Here is a 21,541-nt window from a genome sequence, read left to right on the forward strand (position 1 = left end):
AGTTCAACTGCAATTGCGTAATTGAATTAACAAGAGCAACTAATGCTTATGGCTGAGCATTCTACAACAGAGATGACACAAAAATCAGACCAAATGCAGAGCAACGACTGCTGATTTATGCTCGACGTCTCGAGCGTTGCTTGCGGTGATCCACATCTGGTAAAGATAGACGAGAACCGCATTTTCTCCAATTAGGTAATAGAAATCAAACGCATAAGGTTTGTTTTTAAATTGTTTTATTTTACATTTTTTATGTGTATATAAAATTAATGACCAGCTTTGGCAGCCAATCGTTTGTCGCGTTCTTCGGCGATACTCAATTTGACACCCTTGCCCTTTGGCAGCGAGATGTATGGACGAGCACCCTTGCCAATGACAAACACATTGGTCAATCTAGTGGCGAAAACGTGTCCTTGTGTATCCTTGATATGGACAATATCGAAGGATCCAGGATGTCTTTCACGGTTAACAATGTAACCGACACGCCCCAAGTTACGACCTCCAGTGATCATGCAAAGATTGCCTGTAAATGAAAAGAAAAAGAATCGTTAGAATGGGGAGAGTTGATAAAAGGTCGATAAAATCAGATAAGTAAGGCTTAATCACTAGATAATGTATTTTACCCGTTGTGTTACTAATGTGCCGATAATTTAACGAGGCAACTAGTGACCGTCGTGCAAAACAATTTGATTTAGGCTATGCTTTGAACCACAAACCACTGTGGATATGGAAATGTGGTCTTCGATATAGCCACGAGCGACATGAGGTAGATAATTTCAAACTAATTTAACTGTAAGAGCAAATATGCAAATGGGAGGCCTTGGTGCAATAAACCGTGACAAAGCCTGAGAAATATAGCGTACTCGCACCTTGCGTAAAATAGAAAATTCGTCATCGCGATGACTGTTTTCCCGATAACGCGCAACTGCAGAAGCAAGGGAAGGATCATAATTGACATATGGAACTTGTTACGTTAGCAAATATTCCAAGAACAGTAAGAGGACGTTTCACGTTTTGTCTAAAAACGAATTAATTTCAATACGTCTTTGAATGGGCTCGCATTGATAAAGGAAACAGTTGGTTTCAGAAGTATCTGATATATGAAGGTTGTTTCAGAAATAAGGTTCGCGAAATCTGGTAACACCGCCTTGTTTGCTGGTTCCCCCACCACTGACAACAAAAATCGCCCGTCTGTAACGGTCAGCACCGGCCTGAGTCATCCGCGGTGGAGCCCTTCATCGGCCTTACGAAATTCGTGCGGTTATCCAATTTTTGCACCCACAAAAATTACCACCCATAGAAATTCATCACCCGTTAAGGGAAGTGTATGGGAAAACGTGTATAAATATTCAACATGTCCCCAAGGGTGTAGGGTTCGCTGACTGCCCACGGACATCCACAATGGACAACGGAGCGGGAAGCCGTCGATGTCCGACTAAGTTATGGCGAAGATTGAGCGAATCACGATCCGATAATTGGCTGCTGAAATTCCCCGGGTCTTCTGAAGTTTCAATTGACACGATTTTGAAAGAAAACCTAGGCTACCACAAGGTTTGTGCGTGCTTTCAGAAATCTACAAACAGCAGCGTCTCGACTGTGCTCGGGAGTTTTTGAGTCAAGGTGACGAGAACGCCGAAGACTTCTTAGACTCCATTGTTCCGGGGAATGAAACTTGGTGCCGTTACGTTGCTCCGGAAACAAAACAACAACCACACCGAGTCGCCCAAAAAGTTTAAGCAGAAGCTATCAGCAAGAAAAGTCATGGCAACGATGTTTTGAGATCGGCGGCGTGGTGTACTGCTTATCGAGTGTATACATAGAAGGGCCATAATAAACTCGACGAGTTATTCCGAGACCTTGAAAACGCTCAGACGGGCAATGCAAAATCGTCGTAGGGGAAACCTCTCCATAGACGTAAGACTACACCACGACATTGCGCATCCGCATGTCTCGCAACAAACGAAGGACTTAATCGAGAGATTTCGCTGAGAAATCATTGCCCATCCCCGTTATAGCCTTAACATTGCACTCAGCGGGTTCCATCTGTTCCTGGAGTTAAAGGAGCCCTAGGCGGTCAACGATTCGAGACGGACGACGAGTTGCAAGAAGTCCTCAGCTTTCTCAACGCGTTAAGAGCGAACTTCTTTGAGGCGAGAATGCAAAATTGGATTTCTCGTCAGAAAAAATGCATAGAAAAAAACGGCGACTATGTAGAAAAACAGTTTAAAGATCAACGCTTCCAATGGTGTATTCGCTTTTTTTGTCAAATAAAAAATTCCGTATGCCTGAAAAAAATATGGGAACTTTATTTTTGAAACAATCTTGATATGATCTTTATTGAGACTTTACCACATAACAATGAACCAATCAACCACCATAAAATGCGAATGCGAGTTAAATATGGAAAAAAAGAGAAGTGATTTCAAGCATTGCTGCTTCCAAGTCGAGACGCTTCCGGACTTAACATTTTTCCAGGCATAAAGTCTATACTTCCTGTGAATTTGCTACGTCTGACCACTGAGAAGTGGATAGTTGGTAAGGATCTACTTTGAATATAAAAATCAAACTGATATATACACAATATTGCCTGTCAATAAATCGCGAAACGTAACGAGAGAAATGAGAAACGAAAAACAGGGGCAATACTGTGAACGTGTAATATAGGATCGCCCTCTTACTCCCAATTAAATTTCAGACCACCACAGGTAGTTATTCGTGAGCAGTGCTACAATGAGAAGAAATATGAGAAAAGCGTGGCTATTGTTGCTTAATACAAATGAAAGAGATTCATAAAACGCTTAAACCGCTATCCATAAGTGAACGATTCGTGTACCGAACGTTACAACGTTACAGAGAAACAAATGACCTCGAAGATCGGGCGAGATAGAGGCGTCCGAGGTCTGTACGACTGCAGAGTGTTGTGCAAACTGTTCATACAAGAGTTTGTCGGATTCCGTTACGCAAACAGAAGCGTTTAGCGAGTGAAATGAACCTCCCCACACGTACCACGAGTCATATCTCCAATCAGGGGCCTACAGGCGCCATGAAAGCCATCGTTAAAAGAAAACCCTCTTCAGGTAAAATGCTTCACAAAAAATGAGCATTACAAAATCCTTTTCTATCGAATAAAAATTTAATCGCCAAAATGAGAGTTTATATGGAAGGTCATGTTACGAGCATAATGATCCCGTTCAAAGGGGGCACCACCTTCCTTCAATGATGGTGTCGTGGGGAGTTTCCTACCACAGCGTGACGGACATTCATTTTTGTGAATCCGGTGTCAAGACCAACTCAACAGTGTATGAAAAGATGTTAGCTACCGTAGTTGAGCCTCCGAATGAAAGCTTGTTCGAGGGCGTGGCACTTTCAGCAGGATTTTGCGCCAGCCCACAAGGTCACGAAAATTCATAATTGGGTTATCGATGAGTGTACCAGATTTCATAGCGTTGACTGACGGATTTTCTGTAGAATAACCTTGAAGAGGTCGCCTGTCTTCGTCGGCACTCCAATTTGGCAACTTTGAAGGCCAGTATAGTGAAAGCTGCGCGTAAAATAAGGCTGGAAAAACTCTGAAGCTTTGTATGAAAAACCGTGGCGATAATTTCGAATAATTTATTCGGCTATTTTGTACCTTCTGGCATAATTTCAGCTTTATATTTATTTTAGTTTTGCTGTAATAAATTTTCAGAGTACTGACAGAATTTATAGCTATACTGTGTATATATTCTCTGCAGTCCCAATGATAATAACTAAAAGAAAATCTGTCACCTCCTGTAGTGAATCCATCAATGCATCATAATGGAGTCGTAACTGACAAATTTTACCAAAATTGAGGGAATAGCACAATGCAGCCCAGACAATCTTAAAGCCAAACTCAAACTTGTACCAATAGAAACCAGTGAAGTCTCTAAAAAAAAATGAGTCAAACTTTATTCATGATTGATAACCACTACTTCCTATAAAACTATACAATAATTTCAGGAAAGACTACCACTGCCGCTCACACTTTGCAATGTATCTATAAAACGGGAAACTGAGCCCGTTAAAGGTAGGCCATAAGCAATATATTGATTTTAATGTATTTTACTCGTTGTGTTACTAATATACCACCAAATTTTCAAGGTAACTAGTGACCGTCGTGCAAAATTATTTAATTTAGGCTAATTTTTGAACCACAAATCACAAGAGATTATGAAAATGTAGTCTTCGATATAGCCAAAAACAACAAACGACAAGCCTATATAATGATCAATTGGAGAATCTGCCGCCAGGAATAGTGCGAAAACACTAGGTAGGCCTAGTTCTTGATGAATGAAACCAAATAAATGAAATTGGCATAAAGAAATCTACCATCGTTCAGATTACATTACAATTACACTAAAAATATATTAATGAACAGCGGGAAATTAAAAAAAAAAAACTATGTGCTTTATACTTATTCCCCGCAATCCCTGACGAGAGGAGTGCAGGAGGATTCTGGCAGGGCCCGGAATAGAAATTCCAATGAAAGAAATGTGATAATAAGAAAGCCGCACTTGGTTATTACCCAATTGTCTAAAGGTGGACTAAACCTATCGTTCGACGTGAAGGCATCGTTTTCCGACTCGCCAGTGAAAGAGTCAATTTCCGAACTTGAAAAATAACTGAGCTAGTTTAGATCTGGCCCGGAATGGAGAAGAAAAGTTCGAATTTATGCAAACCTTGCCAGGCCCTGCATGAACGAAAACTATTTTACGTTCCGAAATAGATTCTACAAAACCCCTTCGGGAGTAGCGATGGGGAATCCCTCTCGCCGCTACTCACTGAAAGGTTCATGTCATCAATCGAAGAAGAAATTTAGTCGAAAGCATATTTGCGACTGTTAGAAGAGACGACATCGACAAGGTCATCTCCTCGATAAATAAGATTCATCATAAAATTGAGTTTGCACTAGAGGTAGAAAAGGACGATGATCTACCCTTCCTAGACCAGAATATCATCAACTCTATCGGGAATCTTGAGTTCGCAATATTCCGTAAGGCAACATGCAAAGCAGAGAACGATACCAGCAACTTTACACCATACATTTTCCCAACAAATCGGGAAACCGGCAGCTGGACGCTTCAGATATGAAAGGTTTTGTGTATTTCTTTTATAAAACCATTTAAGTGTGCATTTGTCCCATTAGGACCTAGCACGCAATTTATGAATATATTATGTGAGAATATCCACTTTTGCGTGATGTTGACATTCAAAGTCAAATTTGACCTATCATAACTTTGTTATCAATGGTGCGATTTCCACAAAACTTGGGAGTCGTGCTAGGATGAACTTAAGGGGGGTTTTGCAATAAACTACTAAAAATTATAATTATATAATACTATTATTAACTTTATTTGAACAGATTGATGGAGGGTATTTCGGAACCTAGGCACTATATAGTCGCAGCCTCTTGATATTTTTCAGATTTGTGTGTTGGATAGTTTCTGAGATTGAGTTTGATAAAGAAATGATCACTTTCGACCCGCACACTCTCCATCAAATGTCAAAACTAAGCCGGGCTTCGGATAGTACTAATCAAAACCTTTCACTTGATATCCCAGTTGACTATATTTGATAAAAAAAAATGTACACCAACCTTTTTGCATGTATGGGGACCCCGCCTTAAAATCGACGTAGAAGGATGTAACTCACTGTATGCGTGAGCGTTCACAGGTCCCACCTTTCCACCGTCGCTAAAGCCGTCTCCGAGAAAAATGCGTGTGACAAACAATAAACCGATTTTAATAAGGTTTTGTTTTACACAAAAAACCTTGAAAAATGCGAGCCTATAATTGTATGCTTCGCCGACTGATCACATACTACAACTTCTTCTACAAATAAAAACAGCATTTTTATTGACACCACTATTAAGAATGGATACAACCCGAAGACTATTGAGAAGCTGATCGTAAGGAAAATCAAGCAACACAACAGGCCTGCCCATACAACATTATTTTCGAAGCATAAGCCACCACGAAGTAGTAAGTATCGCGTATTCCTACCTATTCAACATCATAAATTGGATAATAAAATTTCAACAGGAAATTGTAGGTTCAAGTCGATCGTCCGCCTTGCGGAATTTACTGCGAAGTGTAAAGGATCCTTAGGCAGCGGAGGAACAAAGCGATATCTCTTTGAGTATATTTGAGTGCAGAACTATCCCATTTGTACGTAGCCCATTATGTATATGCATTTAGCATTTCAAACTACTCAATTTAGTGTGATATTGATATTTAGCTGAAGTAAATTTACACCGTAAACTCAACTTTGAGCTACTGTAACTTTGTTAGTTTTCTTTTTCTTTTTCTTCAGCCTTTCTCTCGTTCACAAGCGGGGTCGACCCGTCGAGATCGGTTTCGCCATTTGGTTCTATCGAATGCCTGATCTGGGTGCAATCTCGAGGCTTTTTAATCCCCATCCCGCGTATCAGGCCACCGTTGTTTCGGCCTGCCTTTTGGTCGTTTACCACCGACTACGATGTTAACACCAATCTTGGTAAGTGAATTCTCGTTAGCACGAATGGTGTGACCATACGACCATAACGATAGCGGATATTCTCATTTCGGATGTGATTAAAACGTGTCACGCCACTAGTCCAACGCAATATCTTCGTCTTCATTACCACAAGACGCCGTTCATTTTCTTTTATAGTCGGCCAACACTCAGAACCATAGAGGGCGACATAACGGACAACATCGCGATATATGGATATGGAGAATATTTTGAGGCCAGGGCCTGGGTAGTTTCTGAAAATGGATCCGTTAAAGAAATGATCACTTTCGACCTCTCACAGTCAACGTCACTCCTAGACTTGTTTGGATAGGGCGTTTTGAACCTACCCCGCGTTCCCCTAACTTAACGTAGTCAGATAGCCATCTATTCGGTTGCGGAACGACAATCGAAGAAATGAAAAAACTAGCGGGATTTTTTTTTCAAGGAAGCATCGAAAACCTGATCCTTTGCCTCACACCAGCTTCATCGAAATGGATGGTGACTATATTGAAAAAAAACTTACATAATTTACAGTTGTACATTGTAATTTTCGTTTTTAACATAAAATTTTGAAGATTACACAAAGGGAGTACACATTTACTTCCTGGACGTGCCTCGTATTGAAGAACAGAGTTATGGGTTGAAGAACTCATTCAGTACGATGCACGACCGAATCGTCTCATAGTAATATTAATAATAATACTAATAACTCCTAACTAATAGTAATATTAATAACTCCGCCGAAGCCGGTCCCAAGCCCGGTTGTGAAAGGAGGAGGGATGGATAGCTTCAGTCTGAATGGCTGTACGCCACCGCAGCGTCTCAGGGGGTAGGTGAGGAAAGTGCAGGAACTTTGCAGTCTTGCAGATTACTCACTAAGGAAGCTATCTACACACCTGGCAGCTAGGGATAAAATGCACCACCAAAAATGAGAAGAAGGAGAAATGTAAGGTCCGGTACGGATAACCGGCGGGAGTCGTCTGACTTGGTGGCTGGGTCGGGCTCTCGTAATGGACAGCACGGCGTCGAAACCGCTAGTCGTGAGGCGGTTCGACGTCTAGGCGCCACGACGACCAGGAGCACAGCTCCGCCTGCTGCAGCTGTTTCGCCACAACCTGTGGCGACCACTTCAGCAGGTTCGCGTAGGAAGCGGATGAAATGGACTGAAGAAATGAACCTCTTCATCATCCGCTCCTACTACGAAATAACGGCGAGGGCGGGTACAACATTTTACCGCCCCTTGTTGCACCAGAGATTCGTCGAGCGTTTCCCGCAATTCGCGCACGTGACTGTGCAGCGAGTCGCAGACCAGTACCGCTTTATTACTCGCAGCGACACAATCCCGGCCACCATCAGGGAACGTGTTCGACTTGAAGTCATCGGGGAAACTGGTGACCGAGAGTCGATGGGGATCCTTTGCATAGACCAGGCATTCCCAGGCTCTATGCATCTCCAGCAACTCCGGGAATTCTATCTCAAATTAATGATGAGATTGCATCTCGACTGTGTGCTGATATGTCGCTGCTGCAACTACAATCACTTGTGTATTGTGGTGCAGTTGCGGCTATCAAATTGCACGGTCAGAAGATTCGCTTTCGTGTTATTGGTTTGAGTGACAAAAGAGATCCACCATGGAAAATTCGTTTGGAACGTCGGCGGGACTCACTAAGGCAGGACATTGCTAGACTGATTCAAATCAGCACTGGCAATGCCAGCCGACGGGTGAGAAACAAAGTGCAGAGGGTTTACCGGAACTATGCCATCCCCTGTGAGACACCCGTTGTTGAAATTCTGGACACACTAAAACAGAAACTTTCTGTCATATGCAGTCGGTTACGGCGGTATGGCGAAAGTTATTCCAGACGTGTCCAGAATGCAACATACGCGAGGAACCAGCGGAGCTTTTTCAGATCTCTCAACGAATCCCAATAGAGCGCCCAGACAATACAGTTCTCGATGACGGAAGCGAAAGAGTATTGGGGTGGACTTTGGGGGTTACCTGCCCAGCATGCTGAGTGGATCACCGCCGAAGGCACCCACCATGCCAATATGCCTGGCATGAATTTCGCGGATGTTACCGAAGAGGAAGTTCGACGAGCCATAAACAGCTCGAAGAACTGGAGGGGCCCAGGTCTGGATCGGGTGCAGAATTTCTGGTATAAGAAATTTACCAGCGTACACAGTCGGTTGGCACGCAGTATAAATGAGGTCATGAGTCGGCCAGAGGAATTTCCACCTTTCCTCATTGCGGGGATTACCTACCTTATCCCTAAGAAGGACACGGTGCAGGACTCCGCAGACACAAGACCGATCACTTGCTTACCAACCCTCTACAAATTCATCACGTCCATTATTAGTGGAAGGATCAATGCGCACCTCAAGACCAACAACATTCTGTCCGAGGAGCAGAAGGGCTGCCGAGTTGGGTCAAGGGGTTGCAAAGAGCAACTCATTATCGACTCGGTAGTTGTAGGACAAGCAACTAGAGGCCAAAGAAACCTCTTCAGTTGCTATACCGATTATGCCAAGGCTTTCGACAGCGTTCCGCATACCTGGCTAATCGATATCCTACATCTGTATCGCATTGATCCGAAACTAATAAAGTTTTTGGCGACAGTCATGGAAGGGTGGCATACCACTTTATCAGTCCGTATATCTGAGGGTGCTAATACCTCAGAGCCCATCCGTATACGGAGGGACATCTTCCAGGGGGATTCATTGAGTCCTCTTTGGTTTTGTATGGCACTGAACCCCCTTTCATGGCTACTGAATGATGCTAGAGGGCATGGTTTTGCAATAAAATATGGCCTACGTGCTAAGTGCGAACTGACACACTTGATGTACCTAGATGACATCAAGCTGTATGCTGGTACTGACAACCATCTTAGAAGTCTGTTACGAATAATAGACATGTTCAGCCGTGATATTCGGATGGAGTTTGGATTAGACAAATGTCGAATCCAAGCCATCCGCAAAGGTCATCACGAGCCGCATGCCGGACATAGCATTGGTGACCTCCACATCGAAGCTATGACCGAGACAGACTTCTACAAGTACTTAGGAATTCTGCAAGGAACCCATGCTCGAGTTGGTGATCTGAAGGAAGCTCTGCTGTCCGAATTCCTGCGACGTGTAAAGCTGATGCTGAAATCGCATCTCTCGGGGAAGAATAAAATAAGCGCGTTGAATGTATTCGCTATCCCTTCACTGGCTTATGCATTCGGAATATTGCCGTGGACGAAGACCGACCTGGAAAACGTCCAGCGGCGGATACGGACAACTATGTCCAAATTCCGAATGCATCACCCAAAGTCTGCCGTGGAGCGGATGAACCTGCCTCGTGACATCGGAGGGAGGGGCGTGGTTGACGTGGCGGCACAACATCATCGCCAAGTCGACTCGCTGCGCGCTTATTTTTACAGCAAAGAGCAGGCGAGTCCCTTGCATGCGGCTGTCTGTAAGGCAGACTGTGGACTGACTCCACTTAACTTGAAGGATCGATCTTTCAATCCTCTGAGTGGAGTGAAGTCGGACCAAGAGCGGGTCGAGGAATGGAAGTCGAAGGCAATGCACGGTAAACACGTGAATTGTCTTTGGCAGCGATTTGTCGATTTGCATCTGTCGAACAGATGGCTGTGTGCTGGCGAGCTCTTTGCTGAGACGGAGGGGTTCATGTGTGCCATTCAGGATGGCGTGGTCGCCACCCGAGCTTATAAAAAGCTCATCATGAAAGAACGGGTGGAGAACGACCAGTGCAGAATGTGTGGTTCGGCGTTAGAGACGTTGGACCATCTCATTTCTGGCTGTACTGTTATGGCACCGGTGCAGTACATCACCAGGCATAATGCTGTATGTAAGGTTATCCATCAAAACCTTGCATACAAGCATGGGCTGATCACGGGGACATGTCCGGTTTACCGATACGAGCCGCAAGCAGTACTTGATAGTTCTGCTTACAGCATGTATTGGGACCGGCAAGTTCTGACTGATCGCCATACCGCACACAACAAGCCTGACGTACTGTTAGTTGACAAGACGAGTCGCTCCGCGTATATTATTGATGTTGCTATCCCCCATAATAGCAACATTGAACGCAAATACGTGGAGAAGAAGGTGAACTATGAGCCATTGGCTCGGGAAATCAAAGAAATTTGGCGTTTCGAGCGGGTGGTTGTAGTTCCCATAATATTGTCAGCTACAGGTATTGTACCTAAATCCCTGACGGCTTCCCTTGATGTCCTGGGACTTTCGCACAGTCTGGTTCAAACCATGCAGAAGTACACCATTCTGCATACGTGCTCGATGTTGCGGGGAATACTCGACGGATTTTCCCACTGACCTACCACCGGCCACCACCACCAGTGCCCCTTTTAGTTTTTAAGTAGGTAGGATCGTCCGAGCCTAAATGCTTGGCACTTAGTGCTAGTATTAGGTAAAATCCGGCATCTGCCGAGATTGTGATAACTCGGAAATAATAATAATAATCGTTGGCGCAACAATCCATATTGGATCAGGGCCTTGAAGTGTGTTAGAGCACTTCATTCAAGACCGTAACAGTACACTAGGAGGCAATGTGGTCAGCATTGCGCTCGCCCGAGATTATTACCCTGATTTGACTCAGGTACTCATTCACAGCTGAGTTGACTGGTATCCGACGTCAAATCACGATGCAAATTCCACTGCCACCAGTGAGATTTGAACCGCGACCTTCCGTATGACAGCCTAGTGCTCTAACCACTGAGCTATCCGGACATAGTAATATTGGGTTGGGGAAAAAGAAATGTCGGATTTTTTCAATAAATGGCAACACTTAAACATATCTTGTGTTGTACTGATCGCATCGGGTCATACTATACCGCGATTTGAAGACACCAATCTGTGCTACAAGTGCCTCTTTGACAGTGTTGTGTTCGTAGGTTTCAATCTCATGTGAGCATTCGCTCAATTGGCCACAACTGGGTAAGGGCCATAACCTTTTGGAACCATTTGCAAAAGATTGGATTCCAAAAAAAGCTGGAAGTTTGGGTGCAACACGAGTTGACGGGAAAAAATCTCTTAGACCGAATCAACGCCTGCGATGCAATGCTGAAACGCAACGAATTCGACCCATTTTTGAAGCGGATGGTGACTGATGATGAAAAGTGGATCATGTACGAAAATCTCAAGCGAAAAAGATCGAGGTCGGAGCGCGGCGAGCCGACCCAAACCATCGCCAAGCCCAGATTGACGGCCAGGAAGGTTTTGCTGTATGTTTGGTGGGATTCGAAGGGGGTCATTCACTATGAGCTGCTCAACTATGGCCAGACCCTCAATTCGGTCCTCTACTGTGAGCAACTCAACCGTTTGAAGCAGGCGATTGACCAGAAGCGGCCAGGATTGATCAATAGGAATGGTGTTGTGTTCCACCAAAACAACACTCGGCCTGACACATCTTTAATGACTCGCCAGACGCTACGGGAGATCGGATGGGATGTCCTATCGCACTCACCGTATAGTCCGGACCTGGCACCAAGTGATTACCATCTCTTCCGGTCCATGCAAAACGCTCTTGGTGCTACTAAGTTCGCCTCAAAAGAGGCTTGCGAAGACCGGCTGTCTGAGTATTTTGCAAATAAGGGTTTTTTTTAGAAGAGGGGGATAATGGAGTTGCCTTCTAAGTTTGCGAACAACCCGGCGCATATTTGACTTAAATCGGATAATTTAAGTATGTTAAATAAAGCGTTAAAATTCGATCAGAAATACGACATTACTTTTTCCCCAAACCAATATTTCAGATCAATGATATGAGTCCATGAGGAGCTGCGTTATAAAATTGCTTCGCGAATTAGCGCAACCTTGAAGTGGCGTTCCACATTTAGAGCTCTTTGTAATGGACGTATCAACTAACGTCTCAAGTCGAAAATTTACCGCCCTGTCGCCCTCTATGGCTCTGAAAATTGATTGAGATGGGAGACGACCAAAAGGCCGGCCGGGAAAACCGACGAATTGATGGTGATTTGAAAGCCTTGCTATTGCATCCTATTGATACTAAGAAAGCAAAATGGTGTAACCGATAAAGACGAGCCAACCCCCAGGGACAAAAGCTGAAGAAGATATAAAAGGCAAGAAGACTACAAACCGGAGATTCGCCTCCGCCCGCATTGCTTAGATTTACATGATGAAAGAAAAGCATTGCACATGTTCCGACGTTCACAACCATTTGCGGGTGAAAAATCTCGTGCATTTACTGATTTTAGTGTCGTATGCATGAGATGGAGAAGTATGCACAAGCGCACCTATGGTATTTGCTTTGACACTCCGCCTAAAAACTAGATTTGTCCCTTCTGTATGTAGCCTTTGTGGTAAGATTTGACTACCAGTGGCAACCATTTACCTGGATTTTTTGAGTTTATATCAAATCTGTTCTCGCACTCAGAAAAAGGCATGAGATGCTGGAAGTCGCCGGGCTTAAATCTAGTGCAAATAATAAGCCTCCTAATGAAGCAGAACAAACATATATGTCTAGTGGTTGTGTTTTTATTCAGATGGGGACAAAGAACTAGCGAAATATTCTTACCTGAATCGAATTTGATGTGGTCGGTGATTTTGCCGCTGGCCAAGTCCAATTGAACGGTATCGTGAGCCTTGATCAATGGATCAGGGTAACGGATTGTGCGACCGTCGTGTGTGACGAGGAATGGGATTCCCTTGTGGCCGAGTTGAGTCTTGCGGACCTTGCACAATTTGTACTGGAAAATGAAAAACAAAGTATTGTTAGAGGTTTCATTGCAAAAATATTGGTAACGAGTTGAAGTTGAGATTCACTGATTCCGCCGAATATTTCACCCCACGCTTGGATACTTGGAAATGCTTCTACGTAAACCTTTGAAAGATCTTAAGAAACTTCTGCTTTAAAGCTAGATTCATTCACATGGCTGCCCCTTTTACACAAACAAACAACGCAGAACGCGCGAATCGTGTCAACTATCACGTGTAGAACACAACTAACCTTGGCTTCCTCAGCAGAGATCCGATGGATGGTGAAACGTCCCTTGACATCGTAGACAAGACGGAAGAATTCGCCAGTCTTCTCAATGGTGATAACATCTGCAAATAATTGACACTTAATAAGTCTATTCAGTGCACCACCTCCTTCGTAACTTACCCATGAATCCAGCAGGGAATGTTGGGTCGGTACGGACCTTACCGTCGACCTTGATAAGTCTCTGCATCACGATCTTGGTGACTTCGGACCCGGTCAGGGCATACTTCAAGCGATTTCTCAAGAAAATCAACAGCGGCAAGGACTCGCGCAACTTGTGTGGGCCGGTTGATGGACGGGGAGCGAACACGCCTCCCAATTTGTCCAACATCCATGCCTTGGGGGCATTTAAACGCTTCAAATGCTTCTTGGGACCTCGAGCCTGTCAGAACGAAACAATTCATTTAGAACTTCACAAATGCACTTCCCGCTCGCCAGGTTATGTTTACAACACGCTAATCGCACAGAATCCTTAATTTGAATGCACCGCATCGTAAGAACTACTTTCAACATTAATTATTTACACGAAAACCGGATAAATATCTCCACGTTTGCTGATGTTTTCCAGTGGACACAACAGTAGGACTACGGACCCGGGCGAAGTATCTGTCAAACACTTTTATTAGAGAATTTACCGGCAGCAATCGAAAATACCCATGATATCACGAAATAGACTTTTAAAAGGATGTCGTGCCACGTTTTGAAGGTAATTTAAAGACATTTACGATACGATGCACTCAAATTAAGGCCGCGCTTCTCACCGATACCCACCATCTTGCGAGCATATACGAAAGGAAAGAATCTGTCAAGGAAGTTGCTGAGTTTGACAAGCCTCGTTTAGACTGCAGTGGATTGAAACTGATACTAGCGACATCTGTTAGGCGACATTGTAGAATACCAAATAGTAAGAATTTGATAATTTATTACATTAATGCCGCAAATTATTGTAAATTTTCTTGTTTTTGTAAACTTTTACATGTTTTAAGTCGAACCAGACAAGCAAATTTGTAAGAAAATTCCATTGTTAGAATTATGTGTATTTTTCATCATAGAAAATATTTATGTAAAGGCATTTCACTTTCCTTTCATTCTGGCATAGAAGCAATCAATAACATTCATGTTATTTACATAGCAAGCTGGTTTCAAGCCCAAATAAAGAAGGTGGGTATTTTTTTAGAGTAGGATAGGTGAATGCGTTAAAGCATAGAGTGTTCAACTCCCGCAACAGCAAACCGTTGGACTATCAACTAAATACATCCCTGTCATCAGAGAACTAGCCTGGAACCGTCTGACATTACTTCGGGCTAGCCTTCCTGCTCTTCCGGCTTTGGGAGCCTTCAAGTCAGGCAATCCCTTTCACCAATGGGATTGGAAGGTCGGAAGGGAGTTGCTAGAGTTGAGGGAACCCCCTGTAATTCGATTCCTCCGCCGATCGAGTTCAATCTTCTTCGCAATAGAAAGAACCCGAACAAAATGCGCAACACGACTCTAGCTGCCAGCACTCCTCAGCATCTCTCTGACAATGTTGTCTGGAAAGAGCTCCCCTGTGTCTGCATAAAGCAGCTGACAAAAGAAAAAGCATTTGCTCAGCGTCAACCGCCACTCCATTGCATAACACATATTCACTAAATGACATCATCCCAATCCTGTGCAGGTAAGACCGAAAGCCTGCATGCGCGTTCGGATCTAAATTTCCGATGAGCCGCGCAGTTCATCTGTCCCTTTGCTCATTTTTCCAAGAGAATTGCTGCTCAGTAAGTGCGTTGACGTTCTCCATGGGCAAGCACCTCTCTTTAATTTTTCGCCCTTACGGCGGTAGATAGCTTTGCGCTCCTTGGCTAGGAGGGGAACGGGGATCACTACAGCGATCACCATGACAGCCCCTTCTGAAGCAGTGTCACTCCCAAAGCTCCCCTTCTCTGCACTTCAGCAAGGCGTTTATGATGCACCTACTTGTCGAGGGCATCGGCCCATACCTCCGCGCAGCCCTGTCCGCTGCTGCTTTAATTTATTCGAAGAAGCTCATCTTTGCGTCGAACATTAAACCAAGGTATTTAACCGCTGGTTTTAACTATATAGTCAACTCGCCAATCGATATGGGGCGTAAAGTGGGTATTCTCTTCCTGGTCAAGTTGACTACTTCGGTTTTTCCCAGCGCAAGGCTGAAACCATGAGCAGTCATCCATTCGCTTACCCGTGTGTCAAGTCTGCTTTGCACCTGTTCAACAGTGCGCCCGGCAACAAATGTAGCAACATCGTCTACATAACCGACCAGACGCGACTCTTCAGGCGTATCGTATCTCAGCAGAATATCGTAGGGAGCGTTTCAGAGGTCTGGCCCAAGAATAGCTTCCTATGCTACTCCCGACATGATTTCCAACCTCCTCTAGCGTCTCATTTAGCAAAGAGCGGTTTTTCAGATAATCCCTTAATATCCGCAAGAGATAGCTTGGCACGTGGAATGAGTTTTCTAATGTGCCTAGCATATCTGTTCATCTTACGGAATTAAATGCAATTCTGACATCAAGCGTTATGAGGCTGTGCGCTTTGGCTCGATGAACGGCATCCAAGACCTTCATAACAGCATCCACCGTGGATCTCCCTCTTCTGAACCTGAACTGCCTTGGCGATAAGTCCCGGCAGCGTGGATCGCTTCAACGAGTCTACTCCTGATGAGCTTTTTGAGTAGTTTCCCGGCCGTGTCAAGCATACACAGCGGCAGCTCCAAGTCTCCTTTTCCCTTGCTGATCAGCGCAAGTCTCGCTACCTTCCAGTGGCAAGAAAAAATATCCTCCTTCAAGGAAGTGTTGAACCCCCCGAGCAACAAGTCTAGCTGAATGCGGAGCACCAGTTTGTAAAATTCCACCGAAGATCTTGGTCAACATACAAGCCAGTTACTCATGGGCGAAATGATCGGGAGGCGAAAGTGGCAGGGGATTAGTCAGACATTAAGGAGGGGCGACAATTACATTGGTGGTTACAATGTGCAGTGGAACCCACTCTCTGAAGATGGTCGACAAGTGGGTCGACCCAACAGAACTTGGCCCAGGACGGTCGAGAAAGAGTGCATCTCGGGAAGTCCTGAGTAGAGTTGAAGAACATTTTAATGGCCTGGGTACGATGGCGCATAAGTGTCGTTGACGTGCTATCCCTCAGAGAAGGTTTAATGCCATAAAATGCCATAAAATGGACGTTCTAACCGAGACTATGACCTTTAGGGATAATAAGGGTCTCTCCCGGCAAAAACAGGACAACTTGCGGGACTCTTGTCAAACATTATGTGAATACGAAGGGTAAGATACCGGTTGGTTTTAACCAGAAAATTTAGGAAGACCATCGAGACTGTAAACTCTATTAACATAGGATCTGGATCTGGCGCCTTTTTGTTTTTCACGGGGGGAACCGATTCTTCGAGCTATCTCATTGTTAAAACGAGGCAAACTTTGACGCTTTGCGTGCTATTGACATCAACCTGTACAGGATGTCTGGGGAATAATGCCCGTACAATGCGGCCCCTCTGGTCGGTTCATCACTGAATTTCCGAAGCGCCCACCAGCGCGATTGTATCTGGTCCAAGAGCTTCGACGAACTTCCCGATATTCAACCCTCGTGACATTCCACACGCAGGGGGAGCGCCGGGTTTAACAAGTGCATCAACCACTTCGAACGCGATGTACTGGTGATCAGTTGCCAAGAAGTCTTTCAGGATTCGCCACCTGTCCACCGATGGCGCCAGAGATTCCGACGCAAAAGTTATGCTAGGGATGCTTCTTTCGTGCGTTAGCGTGGATCCGGTGTTTACAACAACGAGCTGGGTCCTCGCCACCATTTCCAGAACCCGATTCCCTCTGGAGTATGGCTGAGGCATCCCCATTCAAAGGCCCTAGCATAAAAATCACCATCTACCAGTGTTCGCCCCTCCGTGCTCGAAACGGCGTCCTCCAGAGCAGCAAGCCGGCGCAGGAAGTTCGGCATCGTCTCATTTGGGGTCAGGTAAACGCTAAAAAACGTTATCCCTAAACACCGAATCCAAACACCGAACTGCGCTTGCAGCTGGTGAGCGGTTGCACTCCAGTGCATGTTAATTTTTAGAATGCGGATGATGCCATTCGCGTCCTAGCCCTCTCTAGTTCCGGCCTAAAGATTGGACACCGCCCCCCCCCCCCACAGCGTTTGCGACGCTTTCACCAAACGCGCCACAATCCCTGGAGATAACGCAACTTTCGGTTTCATTGCAGGTCTTCGCTTGGGGACCTACCTGACCGCATCTCTGGCATGCTGGCCTCCTGTCCTGTCTCTTGCAAGTTACTGACGTGTATCCATAGTCCAGACACCTGTAGCAATTGTTGGGGATTATCCGCATTCATACCCTACTAAGGGTATATTAAGGAGTTTCCTTGTATATTGCTCGGGGACTTCCACCACGGAGAGCTTTTGGCCTCGAGCATTTACAGAGATGATACCTACCCGGACACTGGTTATCTCTTCCACTTCGACCTTTTCTGTGAGGCAGTCAAGATCTCGGATTTCTAGAGAGCACATAGACTCTCGACTAGATAAGAGCCTTCTCCTCCAGTAACCACTTGAACGCGTCGCAGAACGTGCTTTTGCTAGTCGCCTTTGGGCCCAGTTTGACGAGGACTCCGCCACCCTTCGGAAAATACCTGTGCTCCGTTGTCTTTGGGTTTCATCCTGTAGCGGATTTCACTAAGGACTTCGGCAAATATCTTGCCTTCCATCGGCTTAATGTGCAAAATCGACGACTTAGTCCCTCTTGGTTTCCTTGTTCTTTCTGCTTCTGGCTTTTGATTTGTAGCCTCCTTGTTATGGACAGCGGGTCTCTGGTAGCCAGTTGTTTCCTTTTATCCTTCTTCGCCTTCTTTTTTTTTTGAGCCCTGAAAACTACTTTCATAAAATCTCTTTCAGGCACGTAGTCCTCTTTCCGCTTTTCCCCCGTTCGCTTTGCAGTGGGCTATCTGTGGTCCATTTACGCTAGTACTGTTCTCAGCGGGGAGGGCGGCTGTTTCTGCTTCCCAGTCGTCTCCCGTTACTCTCCACGTTTGATTGTTGAAGGAGATGCGGTCCAGTAGTTCCTCCAGTTCCATCAACTCGTTTTTGACGCCTTTACTGACGTTCCCCTGGAGGAACGTTACCAACCGCATACGCTTCACTACTGCCGTGTATTTCCTGGTGAGCCTTTCCTCTTTGGCTCTAGGAGGGTCGACTGCACTTCCACTCGGTTCGTGTCCGAATCCACCTGTTCAGGACTAGCGATTGTGAATGGGCCTTTTTTCGGAACAGGATCACTGCAGAGTATTGGAGTTGTCGCTCCTGCACCGTTCGTCGTGTCATTTGGTAAGGCTTCTTCTTTATTTGGGCGTCCCGGTCTTACATCGGGTATGTCAGCCCTAGCTGTCTTTTTCGTTGATTGCTGTGGTGAGTGACGCATTTTTGTGCTGCGTCCAAACGCAGTCAACTCTCCCTCCTTCCCTGCAATTTTGTCGATTTTTTTTATATAATTAGATTTATTCTCCATGGAATGGGTGTACCCTAAGGGAACACAGCCCCTACGCTAATTCCCTGAGGCCTGACCTACGTTTAGCTAACCCCAGAACTCACGAACGGATCAGTGTTTGCTCGGGGCAATGCCGTCTACTAACTCCGGTTTAATGAACACTGCCCGACCAGGGTTCCTCCATATCACAACTACCACCTTAGCAGAGCTAGACGGCTTTGGGGACTCCCGGTGTGTCCCGACGTGTATCGGGCAACCGCCGTTCGTTCTTCACCGAGAAACTTTCTCAAGGCTACTAGCTAGGGCGCAGGTATACTGCCAGCTAGGGGGTCGGAACTAAGTACTCGGTCACCTCGGGAACGTCGCTCCCCGTATCGTAAGCGACCCGGCAAAGGTCACGGACGACCCCTGCTGCTCGTTCTAGATAAAGGCCGTGGATATGCGGCAACATACTTTATACTATCCTCAGGCAAAAAAGAAAATGTTCAAATCAAGAAAAAAATAACTAAAGTGTAGTTGAAATTACTCCACTATGTTAAATCCTACCTTCCAGTAAATCCCGCGACATGCTGACCGATTTAACATTGTTAAAAATTATCGTGCTGAATAAAAAGCTTCCGAGAAATACCAAGGCATCCAGCTCAGTTGATGCAAGACGGGTTTTTCGAGTTAAAATTAATCATCATCATCATCAACGGCGCAACAACCGGTATCCAGTCCAGGCCTGCCTTAATAAGGAACTCCTGACACCCCGTTTTTGCGCCGAAGTCCACCAATTCGATATCTCTAAAAGTTGTCTGGCATCCTGACCTACGCCATCGCTCCATCTCAGGCAGGTTCTGCCTCGTCTTATTTTCCTACCATAGATATTGCCCTTATAGACTTTTCGGGCTGGATCATCCTCATCCATACGGATTAAATGACCCAGCCACCGTAGCCTGTTGAGCCGGATTTTATCCACAACCTGACAGTCGTGGTATCGCTCATAGATTTCATCGTTATGTAAGCTATGGAATCGTCCATCTTCATGTAGGGGGCCAAAAATTCTTTTCTCGAATGGGACCAAGAGTTCGCAATTTTTCTTGCTAAGAACCCAAGTCTTCGAGGAATACATGAGGACTGGCAAGATCATTGTCTTGTACAGTAAGAGTTTTGACCCTATGGTGAGACGTTTCGAGCGGAGCCGTTTTTGTAAGCTGAAATAGGCTCTGTTGGCTGCCAACAACCTTGCGCAGATTTCATCGTCGTAGCTGTTATCGGTTGTGATTTTTGACCCTAGATAGGAGAAATTATCAATGGTCTCAAAGTTGTAGTCTCTTATCTTCATTCTTTCCGTTTGACCAGTGCGGTTTGATGTTGTTGGTTGGTTAGTGCTGACGTTGCCACCATATATTTTGTCTTCAATGATGTGCAGCCCAAGATCTCGCGCCAATCACCGCCTGGATGAAGGCAGTTTGTAGGTCGTTCTTCCCATGATGTCGATATCGTCAGTATAGGCCAGTAGTTGGCATGGCTTAAAGAGGGTCATAAGTCTCGCATTAACCTCAGCATCACGGATAATTTTCTCCAGTGCCAGGTTAAAGAGAACGTATGATAGGCCATCCCCTAGTCTTAGACCGTTGTTGATGTCGAATGGTCTCGAGAGTGATCCTGATGTTTTTATCTGGCCTCGGACATTGGTCAGGGTCAGCCTAGTCGCTCTTATCAATTTCGTCGGGACACTGAATTCTCTCACGGCCATGTACAATTATACCCTGGCTATGCGAATATAGGCGGCCTTAAAGTCGAAGAAAAGATGGTGCAACTGATGTCCATATTCCAACAGTTTTTCCATCGCTTGCCACAAGATCTGATCGGTTGCTGATTTGCTTGGATTGAAGCCTCTTTGGTATGGGTCAATGGTGTTCTGGGTGTATGGGGCTATCCGGCCTAGCAAGATAGCAGGGAATATCTTATAGATGGTACTCAGCAACGTGATACTCTATAATTGCTGTATTGCGTGATATCCCCCTCTTTATGTATGGGACAGATAATACCTCGTTACCAGTCGTCAGGTATTGATTCGCTGTTCCACACCTTGAGCATAAGTTGATGGACTGCTTGGTGTGATTAGTTGCCTCCATATTTAACTAATTAGGCTGTAATTCCATCGGCTTCTGGCGACTTATGATTTTTAAGCCCATGAATTGCACGGACTTTTTCTTCTATACTTGGTGGTGGCAGTATCGGTCCATCGATGTTCTGATTGTTCAGCAGTTCATCAAAGTACTAAACCCATCGTTCCGATATGCCCTTCAGGTTCTTCAGGTGGTTGCGAAGATCATTTGTCGATGCTTCATCTCCAGGATATCTTTTAGCTGCGGTTATTGCGGCATCCATTTCCTCCTTATAGTTGTTTTACCGATTGTGAACGGAGTAATCCATCAAATAATAAGAACTGATCACTGTCCGGTATAATTATTTGGCCCACTGTAGTTTTGGCCAAGGCCGTA

The 21,541-nt window shown here is 45.1% G+C and overlaps 1 protein-coding gene across 1 annotated transcript; it reads right to left on the minus strand.

The window, feature by feature from the left end:
- Window positions 1-229: 229 nt before the first annotated feature.
- Window positions 230-14,406, minus strand: LOC119649699 (40S ribosomal protein S4). Its single transcript, XM_038051967.1, has 5 exons — window positions 14,306-14,406; window positions 13,658-13,916; window positions 13,502-13,599; window positions 13,070-13,241; window positions 230-523 (listed from the first exon to the last, which is right to left on the minus strand). Exons 1-5 carry the CDS (start codon window positions 14,306-14,308, stop codon window positions 267-269), a joined length of 789 nt encoding a protein of 262 aa, XP_037907895.1. The 5' UTR covers window positions 14,309-14,406; the 3' UTR covers window positions 230-266.
- Window positions 14,407-21,541: the final 7,135 nt, after the last annotated feature.

This window comes from Hermetia illucens, chromosome 2 (genome assembly GCF_905115235.1).
Source record: "Hermetia illucens chromosome 2, iHerIll2.2.curated.20191125, whole genome shotgun sequence".
Lineage (NCBI taxonomy): Eukaryota > Metazoa > Arthropoda > Insecta > Diptera > Stratiomyidae > Hermetia > Hermetia illucens.

What these genes read in the sequence shown, in the direction of transcription:
- LOC119649699 (XM_038051967.1), bottom strand. An exon ending in TCTCTGCTGAGGAAGCCAAG is followed by an intron (nt 13,242 to 13,501) that starts GTTAGTTGTGTT and finishes TTCATTTTCCAG; the next exon opens with TACAAATTGTGCAAGGTCCG. An exon ending in CCACATCAAATTCGATTCAG is followed by an intron (nt 524 to 13,069) that starts GTAAGAATATTT and finishes TTTCATTTACAG; the next exon opens with GCAATCTTTGCATGATCACT.